We start from the raw sequence: 26,726 nt of genomic DNA, 5'->3' as shown, positions 1-26,726 counted from the left end.
CTGCCTCACCTGTCCCTGGCAATTTCATCAACAAACGAAGGATGACTGTAGAAGAGAAAATAGACAAATAAATTGATTGTTATCTCAAGTGTAACATTTGAAACAATGAAAAAGTTTATTAGATTTCGAGTAAGACGAGTACTAATGCATTTTATTTGCTACATGCCCTCTAACATCTATTCATGAATTTTATTACCTTCCAAGGGAGCTGACGGAGAAATTATAAAAAAAATACAGCATCTCCGCAATTCACAACCTAGCTGAACATCCTATCGTCCTACCTATCAACCTAGCTGAACATTCTATCATCCTACCTATTTTACGTCCTATCCGTCTTCTCGGATAGGACGTAAAACCGTAAGCCCCGTCTCCTGCAGGGCTGGGGTAGGAGACGTTAATTTCTCACGCACGAGTCGTCAGCAGTCATCTACTCTGAGTGTTACCAACAGAACAATAATTTGAAAGCTCTAAAAATTTGGTTACCGCGATATCTGATTAACGCCTCGTCCGAACGCTCTAAGGAAATCTACTTTGCACTATATGGAATCTAAAAGGCTTCAGGAATCCAATTTATAAGAGATCCATTTCTGATTAAAAACTGAAAGTTTAATGCGGAAATCTTTAAAGTCTGTTTTTTTTTGTTTTAATTAACAGTGCCAAATATCCGCCACCTGACATTTTTTCTCTGTTTGGTTTGGCTGAATTTCACAGGACGTTCCAAAATGGATATAAATGTGTCACAAATGGAAAGTCAAGATATAATTAAGGTGGTACTAACCTAGCGTACAACTTATACAATGTGTCATTACGGGTGATTATTATTCAATTATTTTTCATTGTAAGGAAAGAGAAAAATATCGAAATAACTAATAATAACGATAATGATGATAATTAGCTTTAATAATTAGACAACAACTAGAGAGGACATGTTAAGAGGCGATCTCTGTAAGAGCGGTCCAAGGTATTTCGCATCGGAAAAAAGTTTTCCCTCAAACTTTGCCCAATAAACTATCTTTGGTACCAAGTAAATAAAACCACATTAGTTTCTGGAAATACGTTAAAGTAAAATTTTTAGAGCTCTCAAAAGTCAAAGCTGCTAAAGGCCCTTTTTTGACCTCTTGCGACATCGAAAATTTCAAAAGTTGAATAACCTGGTCCTCGTATCACACCGCATGCAGCAAAAAATCTTATGTATTTTTAAACTGTGCGATATGTTAGGCGAATAAAAAGTATTTCAATTTTGATATTTGTGTATTTAGGGTTCGTCATAATTTATTTAAAAACACTCGTTACACAGTTTTCTGAAATTGATCAAAAGTACTCTTTCCTTCTTGGTTGATATTGCTCAAGTCCAGACCAGACCATTAAAAACTCCGCTTGATTTCTTCTAATAAGATGTTTGGCTGCAGAAAAATATAAAAACATCTTGCACTTATTAATTTTGTTCTCTGCGGTGACTTCAAACTTTCAGCGATTTTGCTAGCGTGACAGCCGATTATGCAAATTAGTTCATTGAACAAACTCCGACCGTTTTATATAGGTAGCTCAATAAATCTTAGATTTTAACCATTTTAAGTTGAAAAGATAGTAGGACAGAGCTTTTAGACTACACCGATTGATACTCTAAACATTTCAAAAGGCCAGAATTTGACAAATTTTACCCTCTCGTGACGCAAGACGTCAACAACAATGCATCGAATATCATAATTTGATTAGCGCTCGCCTAACATTTTAATGGCAAACTATTTTTTAAAAATTTGGCTTCTGCTATTTCATGCATATTTGAGTTCTGACTGGTTATGCTATTAAAATCTGTATGAACATTTCAGAGCCAAACTACAGGATTCTATTTAGTGTAACCGGCGATACCAGCACGTACTAAAATACACCGTGAACCGTGACTCTGTCACGTAATTCAATTGTGTAATTATCCTGAATTACTTTTCCTTTCTAAATAAAGCAGCAATAACATAATTTTTTGGATCAGAATTCTAGTCGACAGGAATAAGTGAAAGTTTGTCTGCACACCTGTCTTTAAGACAGTTCTATTCAGAACTTTAGCATAGATCCAATTCAAGCCTTATATGCATATATTGATAGCCTCGCCGATGTTGCACAAAAGCCCAGGATTACACATTTGAAATCCCAAGTAGATTGTTGGGAAAAATGCTCCTTTCCCAAAAAACCTGGGTTTGTTCAAAAAGCTGGGGAAGCGTGCCAGCTGGTGTGCGATATCATTGCTCTAAGAAATGGAAAAGCGTTATTCCAAGCGGTCGTAGACCATGAAGAGAAGTGCAAGACAGCTATTGATGTTGGCCTTCAAACCCTTACGGTCGCCTATCAGAATGCTCCCACAAAATCACTTAGGACTCAGATACTGAGTATTTATGCCGATAGATTTTCAGCCAACGAGCTTAAACGCATGCATCAGCCATTTGAAAACCTCTCCGATAGACAAATAAAGAAGGCAAGAGCACAGGCGAAGAGTGAGGTGCCTGTTGAAAAAATCCTGCGTCACAGAATCCGACCTAGAGCTCCATATGAACTTGGTATTTCATCATGTAAGTCCTGTGTCTGCGAGCATGACTGAAAAAAGTCTTTATGGCAAAGTGAAGAGGGAGTGGGTTCATCACTTTCAGTCATTGTCATTAGAGGGTTCGACTGAACTGGTTGCAGTGGCCACAGAACCCTTGACAAGTGCTTCACAGCTTCCCATGGGATGAGCTCTTCATACGAGAGGTGCAAGTGTACGGCTTTCGCAAACTGTCAGGCAGTACTCGTGTTTGAGAGAGGCCAGGAACACAGTAATGGATGAGATAGGACTGAAACATCCAATCATGTTTGATGTTTATGATGTGTGCTCGTTGGAAAGAGGGTGAAGATTGCCCAGCCTAAAAGTCAAGGTACTAAGAGACATGTGCAAACATTTTGAGCTCCCATTCAAAATTCGAGATACAAAGACAACACTTCTTGAAAAAATGGAGGAAATGATTTCGGAGTGGAGTTGTAATGCAGTCTTATTATGACGTTCACCCGTTAAGCGAATGCGATATCCTTTTTCACAAGAACTCTCCAAAGTTATGAACAGCGACTGCTATGCAGACAGGTGTGATGACCAAATATCATTTGTTCCTGTCAGCTAGAAATTCAAGCAATCGCTGCTTTACTTAGACTTGAGAGGTATTCAGGACAATTATGCGATGGAATTACGTGACAGAGTCACTGGTCAAGGTGTATTTCAGTGTGTGCTGTTATCGCCGGTTACGCTAAATAGAATCCTGTTGTTTGGTTCTGAAATGTTCGTACAGGTTTGAATAGCGTAAGCTGTCAGAACTCAAATATGCATGAAATAGCAGAAGCCAATTGATCAATTTCAGAAAACTGTCTAACGAGTGTTTTTAAATAAATTATGACGAACCCTAAATAAACAAATATCAAAATTGAAATACTTTTTATTCACCTAACATATCGCACAGTTTAAAAATACATAAGATGCGAAATACCCTGGACCGCTTTTACAGAGATCGCCTCTTAAGAGTTTGGTATGTTTAGTTATTAGAGTTCCGTAAGGTAAATATCGAAATAAATATTTTACAAATAAAAGTCAATTTTGACGGTTTCATAGCTACCGCAGAACAAACAGGAATAACTAGGTTCGTACTCACCCAGCATACAACATATCACCGATGTTTTGAACATTTTGCAGGATTCACTTATATTTGATTCACACCGCGTGAGAGTTGCGGATTTGCGGCATCCTCACAAAAAGTCTTTCGTACGAGTTAGACTTTAATGCAAATCATGATCTCTGAACACATGTTCATGGCATTTTTTTCTGTCATAGACGGACCAATGGACAAAAAGCCACTTGCACCTGGTGTGGAGCATTGTTTTTCTAACACAATCGGAAAACTTCACGGCATTAAAATACTTTTTGTAGTTCAAGTGTTGTGGAAGAAGCAGCTAAAAAATGTTTGATGGTAAGAACAGTAATTGTTATATGAGCTCTGTTATATGAAAGTTGTCTAAACAAAATTCTGTTTTATCAACGGGCAGCTTAAGCTAGTATGCCATCTGTTCGTTATGCATAAATGAGAATTATTGTTATTTATTCATATCGCCTGTGACATGCTAATTACTTCGTATGCCTTTAAAACAACTGTGGCTAACGGCCAAAGTTTAGTGTTCAGCCTACAAAATAACTCTCCTCTTCAAAAGCGTCATGCAGACCATCACTTTTGTGTCCAAATGTTTGAATTCCAACAATCTAGAACGAACGGTGAGTCAAAAGCTCTTAGTGCGAGACGTTCTTGGGTCATAGTGATGTGCTCTGTGGGCGAGACATTCTACTCTCCCAGTATCTCTCCACGCTCATGGAATAATTTATTATTTATTCTGGAATATTCGCTCGTCTTAGCTGCGATATATTAGGTCAATCGAAGCTTGAAGCGTTTTGACCAATCACATTTGAGCAGTGCAGAGAGGAAAGTGCTTGTTTACTTCAGAATAATTCTTATTTTTACTTCTTCCGTCTTAATCGCACGCTTCGTCATCCATGTTTATTTATAAGTGGTATGACGTAAATTAAATTATTATAAACTGTTAAGCACATTTACATAATGGACTCCTTCTCTCCCTCATTGAATTTCCTCTGCAATGCTAAGTTTCACTATAGTAATATTTGAAAACCAGGCCCATCGAAATATTCTGCATTTCTATCGCTAAGCTTTTTCCTTTAAATTATATACTCTGCGTAAAAGTTCTTTAATCGTTGTTTAATGATGTGTGCCGAATAGTTTATAATCTCTTGGTTTATGCCATTTCCGGCCAACATTGCCCCAATTTAATTCCAAATTAATCGATGTGTTTTCGATTTAAAACGATACTCCTTATTTTAGGAATACCAAAACAAAAATGGGTAAATGTAACTGATCCAAAAAAAGATCCAGTCACAAGGGTTTTTTTTTCTGTTCTTTCTAAATAAATTGTTTACTTATTCAAACAGCTACGTATTGATCTATTTATTCATTAAGCAACAACTTTGAATGTCAGCGTTAGCTGTTAAGACTATTACTATTATTTGTTACCGTACAATTTAACAGACAAAAAGAGCATCATTTATCAACAGACCCAATTAATTTATTAAACAACTTGTAATATTCTTGCCAAGGAATGACTCTTGAAGAAGTAGAATAATTATCCTTAAATCACCTGATTGAAGCCCACCACAAACTATTTCTTTGCTCACCACTGACACAATCTCGAAGTTGTCTCCAAAGTAACTCGAGGTTAACAATCTTCCACGGTAGCTCTCTTTCGGTCTCTCTCGATGTTACTGTTACATAATAACTAAGTAACCTAGCAAAATACTCCAGAAAGTCCCTTGGTATGCATTTTCGTATGACTAGGCATTCTCGAAATTTCTAGAAACCTATAGTTTCAGTTATTATCCATAGCTTATTATTTAAAGTAATAACAGTGTTTGGTGAGAAGTTTGTAAACTCAATAAGTGAAACGTCGAATATGAAATAATTATGCAGTAAGCGCAGAAATTTAGTGCGCAAGAATCGGAAGATAAATACATTCAATTAAAGCTGCCGCTAGAGTGCTTCTTAAAGAAAGACAATTCGTGATATCTTGGCTTAAAATTCCCGCCTTGTCTATAGTGGACTGTGGTCTTACTCGAAGGAAAGTCATCAAGATACTGAGCTATCAGAAATTTGAATTTATAGATTTGTTTATTTCGATGAATCTTGCCTACAAGTATACTATCGCCTAGAAAATAAACTTGTTATCGTAACGAAGATAGATTACAATTACAGTTAGTTGAGTGCTTAAAAAATTATGAAAAGAAAAACCTCTTTTTACCTGCAGATCGCAAGTCAGATCGATCGTAACCGACTTATTGCTGTTAACTAAGTGATTGCAATAAGTAATTGACTGTCATTTCCGGTTGGCTGGATCCAGTTATTTAAGTTAGGTGCGATTTCGATTAAAACTGAGCACAAGACTGCATTTCAACTGCCCATACATCCCCAACCTCACTTGGATTGACCTGTGAGCTCTTCCTTGTATAGTTGTTCTTTATAGAAGATCGAAAAACGATGTTCATCTTTCTTTTGAATCGCTCTCTGATCTGCAGATAGACGAGCGAAGCGAAACACGGTTTTTAGCACAAGTACTCGGATATCTATCGAAACACAAAAACTTGATGATATGGAGTTAACAATTAGTTTGTTTATTTTTCTTACCTGAGTGTTTCGCATGCAGTGTAGAGTGAAAATCAGGAAACCCTGCAGCATAAACATGATTTCAAGATCATTAATTTTTACAATATGCAAACAAATTAGACAAAATACCTATTAGGATTTCCAAGGGGAAAGAGAATTGCATGTCTTATAATTAAAAAAAGAAGTTTGTCTTCTCTTGCATAGTTAACAGAATTGTTGTTTTTAAACTTCCAAAAAATATCATATGACCATCGTAATGGTGTTTCACTTGGTTAGGAAGTAAAATAATGATAGAAATTAAATGATTTTAGCAGTTACCATCGAACACTGACCTGAGCAGAGTTGAGTATGGTGAAGATGTGAACGAAAGTTTTATGTACAGGCGAGAGGAGACCGAATAGCCACGTGACACCTAGGAGGGGAATCATCACCACGCATGTTTCGATACCCATTCTCGGAGTTAAAAGAAAACATTCATTCATTTTCCTTTGACAATTAATTTTCATTTTTAGATATCGTAATGCCTTACTGATTAAGGAATGAAGAAGTTAGGCGAATAGAGCCTCACAGAAGGACATGGCTGTCTCTTCCACTATTTTGTTTTAGTTTTATGTTGTGAATCTTACCGTATTTGCTGAAAATGGTTGTCTTCCCCAGTTGGCTGCAACAAATTGGTCATCTCCTTTATGACTCGTACGAGTATCAAGGTGTTGAGCTGAAGAATACAATTGGAATAAATTGATTATTTAGATATGATTGTCGAATAGCCAAAGCTGGAGAGGATCCTTGCCAGAGACGTTACTAGTTTGGTAACAAGCGTGGGATGAAGAGTAATTTACAGGGAATAGAGATCCCAACCGGGGAGCTTTGATTATCTGACAAAGTGCGAAAGAAATCGCCAACTTAAGTGTCGAAACTGAATGAAAAATTTCAATCTACTTCTCTTACTGCCCCTTTCATCTTGTTCAATGTTTTTTTTTATGAGTTATTTGTGCGCGAAAAACATGTCTTGGTAAATCAATGTGAAACAGTAAGAAAACATTAACATTGGTAGTTGAGTTTTTGAATGAAGAAATGTAAAATGGTTTCCGTGTTTACATAGCCTGATGTAAACACGCGGGAGGTTGGGAGAACACGAGATAAGCGTAGGAAACCACGACGCGAAGCGGAGTGGTTTCCAGCTTATCGAGTACTCTCCCAACCTCCCAAGTGTTTACATCAGGCTATGTAAACACGGAAACCATTTTACATTTCTTTTATAAAATAACTAATGAAAGAGGAACGAAAACCGTGTTTACGTACGCTTATGTAAAATGGTTTTATGGCCAATCAGAGCGCGCGTACTATTTGAATTATTTTATAATATCAATTAGTTCCTCGTTGAGCTGCACCTCCCCCGCCCCCTACACTTCCTTCTTCCTCTCCCACCTGAACAGACTTAGAAAAAACGTAAATTAAATGTGAATGCAAGTTATCATAAATGTCCAACTGGAGATACACAGTTAACCTTATAAAGTTATTACCGGAAATTTTCTCGGAAAAAAGAGCAAAAATTTAAAGTGCACGCGACAATCTCAAAAGATTATCTGGGTAACGGTAATTAATACGGACATAAAAAGTAAGGATAAATTAATTAGTGTTAGTTTGTTCTTTTTTTCGTTTTCATACAGTTTAGAATTTAAATTCAGTGTTTTAAATAAAATAGGTTAATCAAACCCATGATGCCTCGTCCTTAAATTAACATTTTCTTAACTTTCCCTGAAATCCTGAGGTCAAGTCTAACGATGACATAAAAGCTACCCGCAATACTTTTCGGGGTTATCCCTTGCACTTCCGACATGCTTTCTTCTGACAGCGTTTCTCGAAAGAACTGTATTTATTTTTTGTCTTTCTCAGAGGGCGCAGTAACGAATCCTGTAATCTTACTGGCCATTAGTGCGATCCGGATTTTCCTATCTCTGCCCGGCCACTGGCACGGTATCGCTTGCGCAAGCCCCGCACTACATGCCTAACTTTGTTGCTATTTTTCGTAAATACATTTCGTTTTGCCAGCTGGGCAGTATTTTTAAGCAAATTATTTGACAGAAAATCAAGCCGATTAACAACTTGTTGGTACTCAATTTCTCTCTCTCAAATCACTTTGGTTGCCAGCCAAAAATTTGGTTTTTAAATGAATTTTGGTAGCAAGTATGTCATTAAATGGGTTGACGCGCGGCCTAAAAACCATTTGTGACTAACCTAAACCTTCAGTAGAAGAAGCTCAGAAAGTTAAAAGGTGAGGTATTTCTTTACAATTGAAATTATTAGTGGAAATTTCATTTATCATATATCTGAATCTCTCAAACAAGTTGTTCATTAAAAACCAGTGAGCGAAGTCTTCTATACTTTAAATACGCTTTCGGTAAGTCGTTGCAAGTGCGTTCAAATCGGACAGTCGCTTCCGTAATTTCACAACAGAATAGGAAGGAATTCAGCAATAAAAAGCTGCATTAAAATTCCCCTTTTGATGAGACCAGAGTTACTCGCGTGATTGTACTAAACAAACGAGCAAACTCCTATAACTTCCAAATATACTATAAATTTTGCCAAACCAGCGACGTTGTTGTTGTTGTCCTTTTTTCTTACGCGCCCTCTAATTGACAGGTGTCAGATTGTGACAGATACTTGTGAAACAAATGTTTCAAAGTTTTTTTTTATAGAAGCCTTTTAAATCACTTTTTTCAATACACAAATAAAAATATTTCGGTGAAGCCTCTCTTTAATTTGCATTACCTCAGTCTGTTTCGACTACCATTTACTCGCTCAAAATTTGTTCAGTTCACTGAAGATCTTGCCGTAATTACAGCACTAACTCATTAGGGTTCTTTTGGAAAACATTTTGTTGAGTGTGGAGAAATTCTGTACAGTAAATGGTGTTAACCCGGGGGTAACATGTAATAGTGTAGTTTGATCGTTCGGGTGAGTGTAGTCCTAAGAAGGACTGTTGTCGGTAGTGGTGACTGACGTTTCGACAACCTGAGGTAAGCCCTGACGACAACTCACCACGGAGAGCAGTTTACAGGAAACCGACACATACCTACAGATTACTGGACGAGTCATTCTACAACCCGACATCACACAGAGCCACAACTATCAGGACTCTCACGCGACGAGCGCAACTAGTATGCAACACGACAGACAGCTTTTGCACTAACCTAGTCTATAGAACGACATACAGCACAACAGAAATTCATGGAGAATATTGGATTATGGCCTGAGTGTAACGCCATAACGCCACTTTATTAAAGCAGATACCAATAACGTCTACAAAAAGAGAGACTGAAAATGTAAACTAGAGAAAGCCGTGCCAGGGGGGGCAAACCCTGTGGGAAAAACGGATTGGAAATCTGAGGAGGGCCAGGCACGACTTAGTCCCCCGCCGAGACTACTAATTAAATAATTTATCGTAAGCAAACGAAATCCGAAACTAAAGAGCAATAGATCGAGCAACTTTTAAGCGATCATTAACAGTGTGCTTAATGTGCCTGTTCTTTGAAATGGCACATTTCCAGCCGGTGTGCGTGTCCAGCAGATCAGCAGAAATACTCCTACACGCAGAATTTGAAGCGGCGCCAGACTTGATACTATGCGTGCCATAACTAGTGATGTCATCTACAAATGGCTTAACGTATTTCCTAAATTCCTCTCTAAGCGTCGTGTACGAAACGCCTTTAGTAGCATGAAAATACTCCTTAGACTTAGATAAAAACAATTCGTCTAACGAGGGGGGAGGATGACTCAGTAGATGAAGGAAGAAGCTTGAGTAACCTCTCGGTAATAGAACCCGGGCAAGAAGCCTTATGAGACCTTGCTAGGAGGGATGTATGGCCCTCCCGCCAATCTTAGGAGCTGCCCATTTACGCCACTTCAGCCAGCCAGATCTGTATTTCTGCTCGGAGGAAGGAGCCTTGGACTCCAACTGTAAATGGAGAAGGTTGGAACAAGCCTACGCAAAGATAGATCGACCAGAGAATTTGCGTCACGCCAAATCCCCGATTGCAGAACGTCTACAAGAAATAAAATAAAATAAAATAAAAGTAAGCAAAAAACAAAAGGTTGAATAACATAAAAAAGAGATACATAATACAAACAGAAAATGGGATGCCACAAAAACCATCAAAACGGCCCAAGAGATACTGCCAAATCAGGCAAAACACAATAAAATAGCAAACGCGACGTAAAAACAATTTAGCCCAGAACATAGAACAAGAGGTCTTCTATACAAGGAAGCTCAAACACTCCCTTAACAAAAGACTTGAACGGAGAAGAGCTGTCATGCAAAAAGGGCCAAAAATAGGCCGAAGGCCACTGTGGAACGATTAGAGTGCCGTAACCAGAGCACGACGAGAGAGCTCTAACAGAAGGGACGATGGCACTAACAAGAGGGCAGACCCAATTGTTCTCGTCTCGCCAATCCTGGAAAATTTATAATTGAACCTAGGAACCTGAGCGTTGTAATGCGACGCAAACCGATCGATTGTGTGAGGGCCCCATTTGGCGTCAATCACACGAAATACAGAAGGGTTGACGGACCAGTCATCTTTGTCAACAAATCTGCTGAGAAAATCTACCCTTTCATTAAGCGACCTTGGGATCCATTGCACTTCCAGAATGATGCTGTTAACAAGACAGAGATTTAAAATGTCCATGGCCAGAGCCTGGAGATTAATTTTGGAGCTTCCGATAGCAACAATTCTGGCGGCGCCCTGATTATCAGTAAAGATTTTAACTCTCTTGTGTTTCAATTAAGCAACGTAGGAAAGCAATAAGAAATAAATAGCTTTCAGTTCGCGGAACGTAGAACTTTGGCCGATATCCTCGGGTTCCCTCATGCCGCTGAAAACGGTGCCGTCTAGAAAAGCTGAAAAAGCAGGCACTACTAAGGCCGAAAGGAAGAACTGCAAAGGTAAAATATCTAACAACGCCGGAAAAAGGCCAAGCAAAACCGAGATACTTTTGGTGATCAAGACAAATATCAACATGATGTAGCCTGACTTAAGGTCCCATGTGAAAAACCAGTGTTCTTCATCCAGAACTTGGGATAGCGAGCGCAAGTCTTCATATTTGAATCTGGGTTTAACTAAACAATTGTTGACACGCCTAAGATCAATAAGGAGACGCAACTTCTTTCCTTCCGCGACTGTTAAAGGATTCATGCAGAACGGAAGAACGACATGCTCAGCAATACAACCATTACTAAGTAACTCGGTAATTGCTTCGGCCTCAAATTCTGGATGCTGAAGCGCAGATCTGTCGTTCTTTAGAAAGCACTGTGAAGGATACTGGGCAAAAGGTAACCTGTAACCACGCCTAATCATGTCAAGCACAAAATCTGAAGCATCTAATGCTTCAACCCAGAAGTTAAGCGAGGACTTCAAGCGACCTTTGACGCCATTGCTACCGCCTTTAACACTAAACTCGTCGCTAAAAATCGCACTCAACCTGCTGGGCATTAGTATCATCAGTGGTCAACAAACCGCGATCTAGTCAATCACGGCGAGCGCTACTCTTTGAAGTGTCCGCAAGTTTCGTGCATGTCAAGCTCAAATGACCAAAACCTCCAAACTGAAAAAAGGGGAACACACAACAGCATGAAAATAAAATCCACAGTAGAAAAATAAAAGAACAGTGGAGTAGCGTGTGGCGTTAGCAGACAAGAAGGAAGATCACTAACTGACAACAGCTCTGTATACGACACGCAATTACCGCGTATTGCGTAACTGAAGCACCTAATTGTCTAACACAATTAGACTGCCAAATACAGAACGTGCAGAAAAAAAATATCTGCTAAACTACTTACCGCAGATATTTCGATATTCTGCACTAACCTAGTCTATAGAACGACATACAGCAAAACAGCAATTCATGGAGAATATTGGATTATGGCCTGAGTGTAACGCCATAATCGACAAAGTAAAAACAAAGCCAGTATAACGAGAAAGAGTAGGCTACTTATCTTAAAACAAGGCCCCAAACGACGAGCTGGTCTAGCTTCCGAACGAGAAGCCAAATCCTTAGACGAGAATCTCGACGAAGAAGCCGCGCAGTGTACAGAGGAGGAACCGCTTCCTTCCTCGTCAGAACGGTCACGACGACGCTTCTCTTTATTGATTTTTCTCTCGGCCCGGTAAATTCTCTTCTCGTCGTCGGAGTCAGAGGCGAGTTCGTCAGACAAATATTCGTTAACGGTCGCCCATCCAAATTCGCTCTTGTCAACTAACTTAATCAGTGGCTTTAACACGCTTGGAAACTAATTCAGTACCTGACTCCTAGGCAACTTTAACTTTCTCGTACAATTTCTGCTTGAGAGCGTCGGATACTTCGCCTAGTTTATCCACCACCGGCGGGAATGATCCAACTGCTGCTGGTTTCCTTTCCTTTTGCAGGTATATTGTTCGCGCCGAGTTCTCTTGACTGCTTGTTCAACGGACGAGCTGTTCTCCGCGGAAAATCGCTTCGCGAAATCGCTAAGCCGAGATTCAATAACCTATAGTGAGGTTATCGGTTGAAGAACCCATCGATTCAGAAACGGCAGACCGTATAACAGCACCGACAGAAGGATCTCAAACTCCATCGTTCCGATTAGAACGTGCCCTAGCTTCCTCAGAGTTGCTCATGCTAAAGAACGGTGGAGTGAGCGTGTGGCGTTAGCAGACCTGAAGGAAGATTACGAACTGACAACAGCTATATATACGACAACTGAAACACCTAATTGTATAACACACTAAGAATACCAAATACAGAACGTGCAGAAAACAAATATCTGCTAAACTATGTACCGCAGATATTTTGATATTATCTGACGAGAACAAGTACCTTGACCGTGTTTTTTCTAAGAACAACTATAACGAAGACTTCATCCGACGAAACACTCACCGACCTTAACCACTACTACTACCGAAGCTAACGACAACGCAACTCCTACGACTACAGCAACTATACCGCACATAAAGGGCATATCTGAGAACATCGCGCGCATCCTACAACCATTCAATATCCGCGTCGCTCACAAACCCATCTCCACACTACGTCAGTTACTGACTAACGTCAAAAACCCAGACGAACCAAGGAACAGACAGGGAGCAGTTTATAAGATCAACTGCTCCGACTGGCACGCCTCCTACATCGGTGAGATTGGCAGAAACCTCACAACCAGACTGACTGAACACAAACGAGCGACGAGGAAAGGCGATGTCAACAATCACATTGCTGAACAACACCGACTAACGAACCACACCATTGACTGGGACTCTACGCAATGCCTAACCCACAACACCAACTACTTTCAACGACTGACTCTGGAAAGCTAACTTGGAACAGACTCCCCTCAACAGGTGTCAACCACTATCGGCACCATAGAAACGACTCATCCATAACATTAACATTACAAACGAACCGAACAGAACGACCTAACTTTACTAACGGATCAAGACTGATCAATCACGTCCGACCTAAGCCACTTGAGTCTTACAGCCAATAACATCGCGGCAAAACTGATCAATCAGTTTATACAAACCGGACTAAGAACATTCGACTGACAACAGCTATTCACTTGACTCTGAAGATGACTTCCGCTCCGGTTGTCGAAACGTTGTCACCACTACCGACAACAGTCCTTCTCAGGACTACACTCACCCGGACGATCAAACTACACTATTACGAGAACTTCTCTCTTGGTCACGAATGGGAGTTAAAGGGTTAAGATTAATATCCATATTCTCTAGACTCTTAACGATAAATTTCCATTGTTACTGATGAGGAGAATCCATATTGTAATCAGAGCGTCTTGAGTTGGCAATCTTTTTGTTATTCTCATGTTCTTAATAAATGATTCAGCAATATTACTGGAGGGAGAACTTACATGCTGACTACCCTTGGGGCTGATAGGGTTAATTAAGCAGAGAGAACCAAATTAGTCTGTTGTTTCGCATGTAAGTCATGCTGTGTTCCCTAGTTACCAGTACATGTGTACAAAACATGGTCCAAAGTTAACACAAACATCACTTATTTCAAAGCAAATAATAGTACTCCACATTAGAGTAATATTTGAATTAAGCATTGGCAATTGTAGAGTTCTGAGAACTGTATTTGCTAATTAAAAAACAAACTCACAGTCTGATTAAATTGGTATTCATAAACAAAGTAATAGCTAGCTCACCTGATTGTAACATAAAGAAAACCCAGTAAGGACCCAACCAGTCTGTTGTCAGTTGTCAGACAGGAAAAAAATGGGTAGAACAGGATGCCGTAGACAAGAACAGTGACAATGTTCTGAAAAACTAATTAAAACAGAGGAATTATTTTTTCTGTCCGCTCATGTTGAGTGCTGGACTGCTGCGCAGGTAAAGGGGGTAAGTTTCTAAAGAAACTGTGGTGCTGCATCAGCAGGAGAGTATTAAAGGGTAATTTAATATTATTGACTGAGCTGATAATGTAAATTGGCCACTGTGTAGAGTTGAAAAGCTGACATTTCAAGCACAATAGCCCTTCATCAGAGGAATTGGAGGAATTGTGAGTTGTGTGTGAATTTATATTCAGAAAATGGAGCTATGCTATTGGTGGGAATATGGTGACAAGAAAACAAGAATAAATTAGTTAAATGAAAAGCATTCATTGATACCATGTGGCTTAAGAGTGCCTATTTGAAAGATAACTTTTGTTCTGGAGTGATTTTACCAGTGAGAGAAAAAAACAAAACAAAACAAACAAACACTTAATTTATTCAAAATCGGGTTGCCATGGTATGACCACTTACCCTGCACCCATCCAGCTGGGTCAGGCATCTGAAAAATTCCATTTTTTGGTTGTACATGTAAAAACAACATTTCAATCTAATTTGAACCTTTCTGTTTGTAAATCCTTACTTTGATTTATGAAAATTTTCCAAATCATGAAAATTTGTTAGTTCCCACTCTAGTAACTCTATTGAAAATGTAACCCCATTATAGCTAAGTGAGTCATGAAAATGCCACCCAAACCAGCAGCACATCCCCGTTGCCTTTATTACAAGTAGCAACTTTTTTGAAAAAAAGTACATGTAGCTGGGTGTCACTTAGACTTAGGTACAACTACTTAAAAGTACACAATGATCAGACTATATGTTGCTGACCTTCAATATAAGCCTTGACCTTTTTGCTCTAGTAATCAATTTCTGTACTCACATCAGCAAACCAGGATATCCATTGCAGTTTTGAAGTTCAGATTTGACCCTTTGCTTGACAAAGGCCAGTATAAGAACAATGACAAGCTTAAAAATAATAATAATACATGTAATAATAATGATCAATTGTGCAAGCATGAAATTACAAGTGAAGTTTTAGCAAAACATCATTACCTTTCTAACTTTCTGACATAAAACAGGGGGGACGGGGGCACTTATTCCAGAGGGGTTGCTTTTTGGAAGAAGGATGCTAAATCAAATTATTATGATATGTAAACAATTTTGTCATCATTTTCTGATGAAGGTTACTTCAGTATTTCATATACAGAAGGAAGAAGACAGCCAAGATCAAACAGACTCTCTTTGATAATTGTGAGGCACCTAAATTGATAATTTTGAGAATGAAAATCTGTATAAAAAGATCCACATACAATTTCAGAGGAAATAACTACACAAGGCTTACTGTAATTTAAGACACGGAACAGAACGAAAATGAAGATTTGTAATTTTAGAAAGAGAGATTTTCAATTTGCAAAACAAGAATCCGTGTGGAACTCCACTGTACAGAAGGATGAGAGGGTCCATTAGAAACCTCTAAGCCGTCGAAAAAATTATCCACAACCGCAAAACCGCAAAAAAATTCGATCAAAATCGAAAACCTCATGCAAAACCGTCAAAATCTATAAGTGTTCACATCCCAGTTCTCAAAACCCTGATGGATCCGATACAGTGTTGACAAGTGGAACATACAGAGGTTTCGCGGCTATTCGAGATCAGTGGCCGCTTGGATCGAAGAGAAACTGGAATCCAAATGGGAAAATCCGAAAACCACTTTGGAAACCAAATCCGAAACCCATAAGACAAGTATTTATGACAAAACCGAAAAACATATGCTAAAGAACGGAAAATCCGCAACCCGTAATGAACACACAATCTGAAAAACCAAAATTCCATGGCACAAAAACCGATCCTAAAAAAATATCGAAAATCCCAATGCCCCCCTTATTGATGAGTCGGTCAGTTCAGTCCAGAACTCATACAAATGATAACACAACAACCATTATTATTACTGAAACCTCAACGAAAACTCTTTTTATCGTTATTATTTTCCAATCAGAAACATGCTACAAAACAACTCTAGTCACGCGATATTTTTCAGGGAAGGTGTCATGTCACGCTATCGAATCATTCGTCGACTACGAACATCGATGCTGCAGCCTCACGGATTTTTTTTTTTTTTTTTTTGTAATTATAGATCTACATTTTATGGCTAAATGGCGCAGTCCTTCCTTTAAATACAGAAGAGGATTTGATTAGCTAAGAACTCCACGGAGATGTTCTTATTTTTAGTTCGTTTCGTTTCGTTTATCAAATCACAGTAAGCCCTAAAACTTCCGGAGATATGGTCGATTCTAGTTTTACAATAGAGACTAAATACATTTTATGAAATCAGATATTTGAAAGACAGACGCAAAGAAGAGTGTTACAAACGTTAACTCTTTGACTCAGTAGTATCCAATTCTGCGTATAAACTCCATCATCTGCTACCACTCAAGTAAACACAATTTAGAAACCAGTGTAATTTTAAGTTTGGGAAAACGTGCACGACCTCACTTATTCCATTCAAGTCTAATCTGTAGAACTTTTATGCGCAGTTTTTTTTTCTATAGGGTCATTGTATATTACATGAAATTGTTTTTGAATGTCAGTGTATAAAACTTCAAATAACGTTTTGCAAATTTCATGCTGCGAATTTGAATATTTTTCAATAAACAAACGATATACCTCGAGGAGACGACAGCGCAACGAAAGAACCAAATCGCAGAACGAGCCGGCGCGAATCTAGGGCGCAGTCATTCACGGAAATATCGACATCCACAACAGAGTACGTACCCCTGAGAAGTGTTCTCCGCGGATCTATTTGCCATTTTGAAAGCAATCTATTGGGGCAACTACACGTGGATCAACCTCTCTCGTCTGACAGCTCCTTTCATTTGGTTCCGTGAATATGACCTATTGTTTTTCTCGGAAAATTAGCGGAAGAGAAATAGCAGGAGTCTGGAAGCTAGCTAAGTTAGTGACTGCTGACTGAAGTACAGAAGATTCTGAAAGATGGCGGGAAATATCGGAGAGTGATGTGAACACATCACTATACTAAAATGGTTTGTTAGACGTTTTCGTTCTCAGCGGCAGAATTTCGCTAAAATTGGTATGTATTGCCATACGTGGTAAAATTTCCTCTGTTATGAATCTTTTACTTAGCACATGGTAGGTAATTTTACAACATGTTTTAACCAAGAGTTTCATTCCACTACATATATCTAACTCGAGGTATCTTTCTGGGCTGGAACGTGAAAAATGGTGTGGTACTGTGTGTTAACTAACTTTGGAGGTATAATTTTCAATAGTCTGAGTATGTCAGGGTAGCTGAGTGTGGCTGATAAGTTACAATGTTTGCCTTTGTTTTTTATCTTTAACAAGGTCATAACATGAAGCAATTTTGTCTTCATTCTTTAACTCCCAAGATCTGTTTTCTAATTCTCCCCACTAGTTTCTATAAGTTTCCTTGTACATTTGTTATAAGAATTTGTTTTAAGATCAAGATAACAACTTTTTTCATTACCCTTTTGTTGGATATTGTAGAGATATTTTAGGGAGAAGTTACATGTTAATTACATCTGGGAGTTTAAGGGTTAAGGGTAACAGTGTGATGTGATACACTGCTACCTAAATTTCACTCAACATTGAAATATCCAGGACTTAAGCATTCCCTACAAATTTGTTCAAACTGTAGTTTACTTATTCTGCAGAGCAGTTGCAGTATGCAATTCTAATGCCTGTTTCACAATTTTGACAAGCACTAGGTAATCTTTCATTTACTCAGACTGAAGGGAAAATGAAATTGTTGATTAACTTGAAAGGTGATCGATAAAGAAACATTGAGACTTCACCTTACTCAGACTATTAATTATTTTTCTCCACAAGCCTGGTGTAACCAACGTGCCAGCAATAAATTTTAGATAAGTTTAATTTCCTGATGACTGGACTGAACTCTTCTATTTACATGCCATTGCCAGTGGTTTCTACATAAATTATTACGAACATAATACATCAAGAACAGACTAAATAATTATGAGGTGGGATCTAACATAGGAAATACAAGTAACAAGAAATAATTATGTATAACATAATCAATACTAACAATATAGGAAACATGGGTCACTTGACGAAAGAGCAATTTACCTGACAATTTGGAAATATGGCTGGCGTAACAATGTACTTGCAATTGCCTTTTAATTCAAGCTCACACCTTTTTTATTTGCATGATCTGTGCAAAAGTCAAACTTGTGGACTGGGGCCAGGAGGGGGATTGGTTTCTACACCTGGTGTCTTCTCTCAATTTTCTGAGCTGGAAGAAAATGTCTTGTAAGAAAGTTGTGCTCCAAGGAACAACACCCCCCTTCATCTTATCCAGTTGTTATTGTTAGGTCAAAAGAAGCGAATTTATCTCATGTTGTGTGAATAAAAATATGTAATTGTTAATTTGCTGGGCAGAGTTTATCAAGAAGTGAAGATGATGACATTGCCTGAAAACAAAAACTAAAAGAAAATCAGAAGAGGAAGAAGAAAGGAAAAAACATCATTGACTCAGGTAATGTTTTAGGATGAACACCAACAGTTTCAAAAGAAACAGATGTTGAGACTCTACACAAACTGTTATACCTCTGTATTAGTTTAAATGGTGTATTGTGCTGCACAGTGTCCTTGTCAATTCCAAATGCAATTTGCATTATTACAAAAACATGATATACATGTAAAAAGATTCACTTAATTATACGTACAACATCACAATGATGTCCTGACCTTATTTCTAAATTAATTTTACGTCTATTTTAGATTCTGATGAAGATCCTCTTCCTCCAAAAATCAGGTATGTGATTTGTTTTTTCAATTTCATTCCATTTCATACAGTTGTAGTTAAACTCTTTGACCCTAATATCAGCCCTGCAACAAGAGTCAAGGAAATGATCACCAACTATAGAAGCTCTTGATTACTAAACAAATTCTCCTTGTCAGTACCTCAGAAAATGCATGGAGAACAGTATGGAGAATATGCATACTGATGTTAGGGTGTATTCACAACTTGGTTCTCTTTCACTTGTCTCTGTTTCAGAAAAGCCACATCAGTAAAGAAGGAGGAGAGTTTGAAAGCTAAGAAAAGTAGAAGAGCAATCAGCTTGGACTCAGGTAAGGAAATTATGTCTAATTATTAAGGGTACGTGATACTTTTTATGTGAAAGGTGATGTGGAGAATTTATCCTTTCATTATATTTGACATTTCAGCACCAAACCATGGTGTTCATTTAGATCATAAGATATTGGTCTGGAGAAGCATCTGCCTTCTTCTAAAAAATAATATCCTGCTAAATTTTGTTTCTCTGTTTGTTTGTTTTGTTTCTTTCCTTTCTTCCATCAAGCATTGCAAATGTTAGACCTGTCATAGGACATTGCTCTTATGCTAATAATTATATTTAACCCTTTGACTGTGAAGAATTACCAGCATCTAATTTCTCTTTACAAGATCCCTCCTGAATCAAACATTAATGTGCATCAATCACTTTTTTTTTGTTGAAAGTAAGTTGTTTAAATGGTCTTCTTTCACTGGAGCTTCTTTTCGGGGAAAGATGATTTATTAAAACTTACTGTGAATTGTGTTTGCTTTTCTGGTTTCTCCAAAATTTTAACTTTTGGATAGGCACATGTTACACACAGGTGTCAAGGTTAAGGGCACAAGAATAAAGGAAATGATCACCAACTAAACTCTTGTTTGTTAAATAAATTCTCCTTGTCAGTACCCTCAGAAACACATAGAGAACAGTTTAGAGAATGTGCATACTGATATTAATGTGTTCAGGGTTGAAAATGAAAAACAAACAAACCAAAAAAACAACAGCAAAATAATAAAGACTGTCTCATCAAAGGTGAATTTAATACAATGTTGTTGTGGTACTGAAATATTTGACACATGGATTGTTATTCTTGCTTCAGTCCAGTCAAACCTAAAGAGAAAAAAGCAACTTCTGCACCTGATTTCTTTGGTTCTACTCCAGTTGAAAGGGAATCCAGGAAAACATTTGCTAATAAAAGAAAACAGGTGAATAACTAACTGCACTTTTTCCACCCACAATTTTTTTTGTAAAGAAAAATTCAGGCATCCAGTGTATTTTAACAGTATTTCATGCATCATGCATTGAATAGGGAAAACTTCAAACCTCACCATACCTTGCCTTTCTACAAAATTCATGCTTCACATGTTAATTTTTGGGCATAATCACACATCCCTTGTAAAACCCTCTGTCAATCTGTTATAGTTATATCAGGATGGTCTACAGTGAACACATACCATGTCACAAAATCAATGGGTACCGGTAGTGACCAATTGAGGAATAGTTCTGGCAGAAACAACACCATGGGCTGCCTTAAAGGAACAAGTCCTTTCACCTCCAAGATATTTAAATCAATTCTCTTTACTGTCTGTCACACATGTGTTATGAAAATATCTTTGAGAATATGGTGTTCAATCAAGTGATTTCCTCTTGTCTGATGATTTTCTTTCCTTGCATCACATTGCTGTTCAGTTGACTGTGAATTGGTATTACTGCAAGAAATTAGAAAATTGATCACTCTTAAGAGTGCAAATTTTAAGCTTGATCCAGAGCTTTAAGCCTACAAAATGATCATCCCTTAATTCCCTGTTGAACCATCAATCATTTTTTTTGTTTTCATTTCCCACAGAGATCTGACCGAAAGTGAATAGAAAAGAAGAGTATAAAAATGGGAGAGAAAAAGAAGGAAGAGAAAATGGGAATGTCAACCGTCACACAACAGAGCAACCATCAAAGAAAAGAAAGGAAGACTTCTCAGAATCAAAGTCTGAGGTTAAAAAGCCTTCCCCTGAGAAGAAAAAGGTTTGTAAGCCTTTTGATTACCATATTTTATTGTTGCAAAATTAATCATTACTATTAATGCTTAATTGAACCAGCTACCCTGATACTAGAATGGATTGGATCTGATATGATTGCATGTGTAAGGTATGTGTCATTAAGCACTTAAATAAGTTACTCTTAGATGAAACAGTAATATTTTATGACTAAATTTGGCTTTGTTTAAGATCCAAAAGCTTACTCAAATTTGTTAATTGGTGTTACATTTTGTATATGTAAACCTCCCCTACTATGACACATTACTAACAATACTTGCAACAAAACATTACATTCAATACTAACACTATTCAAAATACTACCATTACTGTACCTAGAATTTATACACAAACAGTAACAATAGTGACAAAACTTTTTGGTACATTCTTGGTTATTTTAACTTTGACAATCCAGGGAGATGTTACCACTTTGTCTCCATTTTTCAAAGCAGCAGTGTCTTTCACTATCAACATTCCTATTTGGAACAACTCTTGCCTTGTGAGGACAACTCTTTGCTGTTAGAATATTTGATATACATGTAACTTTTATTCACTTCAAATTTTATCCATGGACTTTTTAGTAAGTACCAAAGACAACTCCTGCTTGCAAGCTGGCTGCAAAAGCTGCCACAGTTCCAGAAACTCCAGTTAGAGACTCAAAACCAAGTCCAAAGAAAACTGTTGCTCTGAAAAAGGGAAAAAAAAGTTAGTAAGGAAACTCCAACCCGAGGAACACCAAGGTGTCAAAATCAGAGGAAGAGGTTGAAGTTCCACCCTCATTGGAAAAGAAAAAATCTGGCTACCATGGTTTTATGGCAAGAGATGGTCCTAGGACACTTGGTTCAAAGGAAATCCCTCAGGTAGGTTTCACAGACCAAGATCTGATTGTTAATTCTCCCCTCTAGCTGCTTCACATTTTTCTGTAAATTAATAATGAGAGTTTGTTCTTAGATCATTATAACAACTACATGTACCTGATAAGTTTTAGTATCCTCATTATGTGTTTGCTGGATAATCTATGGATATTCTCAGGAGAAGTTACATGTTAATTTCTTACAGTAGTTAAATTATTGTTATCTCTCAAAGCTCTTTATGGTTTGTTTTCCATCCTTTCAAATTTTAATGAGAGATGCAAGACAAAGGAAAATGAAGATTATTGGAATTAAGGCTTATTTGGAAAATCTGCAGATACAGTTTACGCAAAAAAATTGTAAAATGCATGCTTTAACCCTTTTACTTCTGAGATGTCAATAGTAATTCTCCTTACTGTCTGTCATACAATTCTTGTAATGTTAGTTTGGAGAATTTGGTCTTGGATCAACTAATAATCCCCTGGTTGATATTTGTATTTATTCTCATTACTTGTCTGCATGATATTGTATTGATATTGTAAGGAGAAGTTCTGTCTTGGTCACTCATGGGAGTTAAAGGGTTAAACAAAAAAATGTATGTTATCCTTTTACTCTCAGTTGTTGTTCAAATGTTGGTTCAATGTCAGTATCTGAGAAACTGCCTACCTACCCCTCCCCTAATCCAACATTAACCCTTACTTGTAAGCAGGTGACGGTTGTTGGGTTAGTGGAGGGGTAAGTGCACAGATACTGATATTGATCCCAAATGTTTATAGTGTATCTGCAGAGTTTTTTTTTCATTTTTCACCATTTATAACTTTTTCGGTTTGGACAGTATTAAGAAGCCTTCAAGGCAAGAATTAATTATTTGTCTGCTCATCTTGAATAATGGATGCAATTGATAATATAATTTTTAGGAAGCAGAAAACTGTTTGGATGGATTGACATTTGTTATTATGGGAATCTTGGAAAGTATTGAGAGAGAGGAGGCAGCTGATTTGATTCAAAGATGTGGTGGAAAAGTTACCCAATCAGTGAGCAAGAAAACAAGTTATGTCATCATAGGACAGGATCCTGGGGAGAGTAAACTTTCCAAGGTACATTGTAATGCACAGCTCAAAAGAGGAAAAAAAGAACTGCGAACATCAACAGCTGCACCTTTTCCCCAAATTTTTATAACAAATCCAGGTGCAGCTTACTGCAAAAACACCTGGGAAACTTGCCACAAATTTGCATAAATTAACATGATTCATTGACATTTGTAAGTCTGTATAGCAAACTAACAAGAATGGAAAATTTACCATGGTAGAAATTTATCATTTTCTTTTTGTTGTTGGCTTCTAAAAGAGCATAAACTAATACTGGAGTTCGTTAACTGTTTCTTTGTTAAGAGACCTTTAACAGGTTTAAGGTCCTATTTCCTTCCTTGAATAGCTAAACATTACTTGGCAAGAAACCTGTGGTTTCTTTGTTGTTGTTGTTTTTGTTGTTGTTTTTTGTGTGCAACTGATCACATACTTTGTTAATCCTCATTTCCCTTCTTCCATCTACTTAATTTACAGTGTCACTCAGATTGTCTGTCTGTCTATCTGTCTGTCTGTCTATCTGTCTGTCTGTCTGTCTATCTGTCTGTTTGTCTGTCTGTCTGTCTGCTTTTTTGTGTATGTTCATTCTTCCAATTACTGTCTTTCTATCTGTCACTTATTCTCCTTGTTCTCCTCTGTCCAGTCACCCACACGTCAGTTTTACCACCACTCTAAATTCCACCTTTAGGTTCATCTGTTGGATCATTTTACTGTACTTCCACATGTAGACTTGTTTGTGTTACTTAAATTGCGTTGCAAGAAAGGACAGTTTTTTTGTTTTATGTTGCTTTATTTTTTTAATCTAAACAAGATTTTAACAGTAAAGGTAATTTTTTTTTGTGCAGAAGAACCAAGTCTGTCATGGGTAGACAAATATCAGCCTTGGGCAGTGAAGCAGATTATTGGTCAGCAGGGTGATAAGAGCAACACGAGAAAGCTGATGAACTGGCTGAGAGACTGGGAAAAGAATAGAAAGAAACTAGCCTCTAAATGTGAGTACACATTGATTGTCAAGATGCTTTTCCCTCAAATACATGTACATGTAACTTCTCTTCAGGCAAGTATGCAAACGGTTCAGGCAAACTGTTGGAGAAAGCAGATGAAAAAGTTTGGGTTGTAACCAGATAGGGAGACCTTTCTAGGGGGGGGGGGAGTAGCAATTCTCCTAGTCACCTGATGCTACTGAAATTAAGTAAGCATAGGCAAGGTTAGACCTGTGGCTCTTGTGCTGACTTTACCTCTAACCCTTTATCTCGCATGAGTGACCAAGACAGGATTTCTCCTTACAATATCAATACAATATCAATCAGACAAGTAATGAGAATATAGAAAAATATCAATCTGGGGATAATTAGTTGATCCAATACCAAATTATCCAAATCATAAAAATTTTATGGCAGACAGTAAGAAGTACTAGTGAGCTGTTTGGAGTAAAAGGGTTCAGTGGATGAACCTAACCTTAATCAACAGATATTTTACATAAGACCTTAAATTGAGTTGTAATGCAAATGTCGTCTAGCTGTTGGCTAAATACCTTTCACATTGAATCCAGATTGTTTCTTAATTCCCACATTCAGAGATACAATTTTTTAAACAGCTGTAACTTATGAACTTTTATGAATTTATTTTACTCGACAGTCACTTATACATGTAGTTAGTATGTTAGAAGTGGAATCACAGTTTTAAACCTTTTTATTTTGCACAGCTTTCTTTTACAACAAAGGCCAAGATGGGTCGTCCTTTATGGCAGCTCCTCTGTCCGGTTCCCAAGGAGTTGGAAAAACAACAACAGCTACATGTACCCTGGTTTGTGAAGAGCTGGGTTTTACGTATATTGAAATGAATGCCAGTGACACACGAAGCAAAAAGACCTTGGAAGAACACATTTCTCAGTCACTGAACAATAAAACCATGGATGGCTTTCTGACAGGTTGTCAAATTTCTGTAAGATTTGGAATGACTTTGATATTATTAAAGATACTTCATGAATTCTCCAGTCTTACTAAACTGATTTTCCTCTGTAGTTAATTTATTTGATTTCAGATGTCATTTTTCCGTGTATTTTTGGTCGTATTCGCTATACAATAACTTTTTGCTAAATTTCGCCTTAGGTCATTTCTTTTCACTCACCCGTCGAATTAAAGCTCTATTGGTCAACTTTTCCTAAAAAATTTGTCAAGTTTCCAGGTCGACAAATCGCCTGCATCTTTAATAAGAAAATATCCTTCACTATGCGTTCAGTATGTGTGTCTCATTTTTCCCTGTCCTGTCAAGACCTCTCGTATGGCAGTCCAGCGCCCTTCGATCACCCTAAGCAGGCGATTGTTTAACGACCATCACATCAGCAAAAAATAAGTATACTAAAAAAAAAAATTGCATGTTTATATCATTGTGCTACACTCCGAATTAATGAAAATGAAAAGTTAAAAAATGTAATATGAGGTCCTGTCCAAACTTGGCGTATAAATAGTGAAACAGCATCGCTACAAAATAGAATCATGGATCACGAAATAAGCAATGACACGATTTTCTGTTTCGAGTTGGATGAGCTCATATTCAGCTTCTTCAATACTGCTCGTGTTACCAAGTGCACCTTTTGTCACACACTTCTGGGGCAAATCACATTTTCACAGGAGTTAAGGTGAGGAAAGAATAAGTTAATAGCGACCGAATGCAGTGAATGAGATAAACGGATATTGACTAAAGATACAAATAGAAATAATTTGAAACATGAGACAAAATAATGAAAAAAAATATCGATCTTATTTACTCGTCACGAACGCAGGATCGAATCTTAGACCATCGGATTTTACGATCTGAAGTTCTCACACATAGCTATAGATTTCTCGTTAATGATCCATGACATACAATGGATACATAAAGGATCATCCTGCATACTGCTTAGATCATCAATGTCGAAAGTTTCATGTCTTCAAATACATAATGATAGAAAGGAAATTTCAAGCTCTTGCGTGACAAAGGAAAAAATCATTTTTAACCGACGACCGAAAAGAAAAACCCTATCCGTCAGATCAGGTTAAACGACCGATTAAATAGCAATGCTGACATGAAGATAAACATACCAGACCTTGAGGTAGCTTATTTATCTTCCCATGAGGGATTTACGAAGCTGCGGCATTTCTGATTCCAGTATCATGTGTGTCACTTGTCTGTACGAACTGTTAGACATTTATTTATGGCCTCGCTTACTGCATCCAAACTCGGCTGACAATTCTAGAGCTCAAAGAGACAGAGAGCTACGGCTTCAGATTTCTCTTCCAACTTAAAGACAACTGGTTCAGTAACAATTTATTCATAAAATTCTTATAAGATACACAGAGGGTTTCTGCACACAAAGATGCATGGAGTGCACAGATTTAA

The 26,726-nt window shown here is 37.7% G+C and overlaps 2 protein-coding genes, 1 long non-coding RNA gene and 1 pseudogene across 14 annotated transcripts in view; 2 read left to right on the top strand and 2 right to left on the bottom strand.

Moving 5' to 3' along the window:
* Positions 1 to 25,334, top strand: part of LOC149051579 (replication factor C subunit 1-like) — a 65,473-nt gene extending 40,139 nt beyond the window's left edge. Inside the window, exons 1-6 of one of the 2 annotated variants that reach the window (XM_089186346.1) lie at positions 19,821 to 20,584; positions 21,226 to 21,398; positions 21,991 to 22,269; positions 23,178 to 23,357; positions 24,191 to 24,337; positions 25,051 to 25,334. In XM_089186346.1, coding sequence (XP_089042472.1) covers positions 22,222 to 22,269; positions 23,178 to 23,357; positions 24,191 to 24,214 — 252 coding nt within the window. In that variant the 5' untranslated portion in view covers positions 19,821 to 20,584; positions 21,226 to 21,398; positions 21,991 to 22,221 and the 3' untranslated portion in view covers positions 24,215 to 24,337; positions 25,051 to 25,334. Of the gene's footprint in view, positions 1 to 19,820; positions 20,585 to 21,225; positions 21,399 to 21,990; positions 22,270 to 23,177; positions 23,358 to 24,190; positions 24,338 to 25,050 lie in introns of those variants that run through there. The other variant, XM_089186339.1, reaches the window with a different exon arrangement.
* On the bottom strand, positions 5 to 17,446 carry LOC149051581 (adhesion G protein-coupled receptor D1-like). 9 transcript variants are annotated; one of them, XM_089186153.1, is made up of 8 exons: positions 17,323 to 17,444; positions 15,379 to 15,516; positions 14,428 to 14,548; positions 10,077 to 10,276; positions 6,857 to 6,945; positions 6,563 to 6,683; positions 6,252 to 6,293; positions 5,720 to 6,136 (listed from the first exon to the last, which is right to left on the bottom strand). In XM_089186153.1, the coding sequence occupies exons 5-8, from the start codon at positions 6,907 to 6,909 to the stop codon at positions 5,993 to 5,995; spliced, it is 360 nt and encodes a 119-aa protein (XP_089042279.1). In that variant the 5' UTR covers positions 6,910 to 6,945; positions 10,077 to 10,276; positions 14,428 to 14,548; positions 15,379 to 15,516; positions 17,323 to 17,444; the 3' UTR covers positions 5,720 to 5,992. The 9 variants fall into 9 exon arrangements, with proteins under 9 accessions (XP_089042310.1, XP_089042291.1, XP_089042299.1 ...); XM_089186165.1 differs by lacking the exon at positions 10,077 to 10,276 and having other exon boundaries at positions 5,010 to 6,136; positions 15,431 to 15,516; positions 17,323 to 17,437; XM_089186160.1 differs by lacking the exon at positions 10,077 to 10,276 and having other exon boundaries at positions 17,323 to 17,437.
* LOC113665719 (uncharacterized) lies at positions 9,459 to 13,822 on the bottom strand (annotated as a pseudogene). The gene has a single exon (XR_016180559.1). The product of XR_016180559.1 is annotated as an uncharacterized LOC113665719 (transcript).
* LOC149051580 (uncharacterized) lies at positions 17,531 to 19,618 on the top strand. Of its 2 annotated transcripts, none has more exons than XR_016181018.1 (3): positions 17,531 to 17,638; positions 18,985 to 19,081; positions 19,327 to 19,417. It is a non-coding gene; the product is annotated as an uncharacterized LOC149051580 (long non-coding RNA). The 2 variants fall into 2 exon arrangements; XR_016181015.1 differs by lacking the exon at positions 17,531 to 17,638 and adding an exon at positions 19,604 to 19,618 and having other exon boundaries at positions 18,563 to 19,081; positions 19,327 to 19,360.
* Positions 25,335 to 26,726: the final 1,392 nt, after the last annotated feature.

This window comes from Pocillopora damicornis, chromosome 1 (genome assembly GCF_964200805.1).
Source record: "Pocillopora damicornis chromosome 1, jaPocDami1.2, whole genome shotgun sequence".
NCBI lineage: Eukaryota > Metazoa > Cnidaria > Anthozoa > Scleractinia > Pocilloporidae > Pocillopora > Pocillopora damicornis.
The sequence above is the reverse complement of the archived record's forward strand: the minus strand, read 5'-3'. Positions and strand labels throughout refer to the sequence as shown.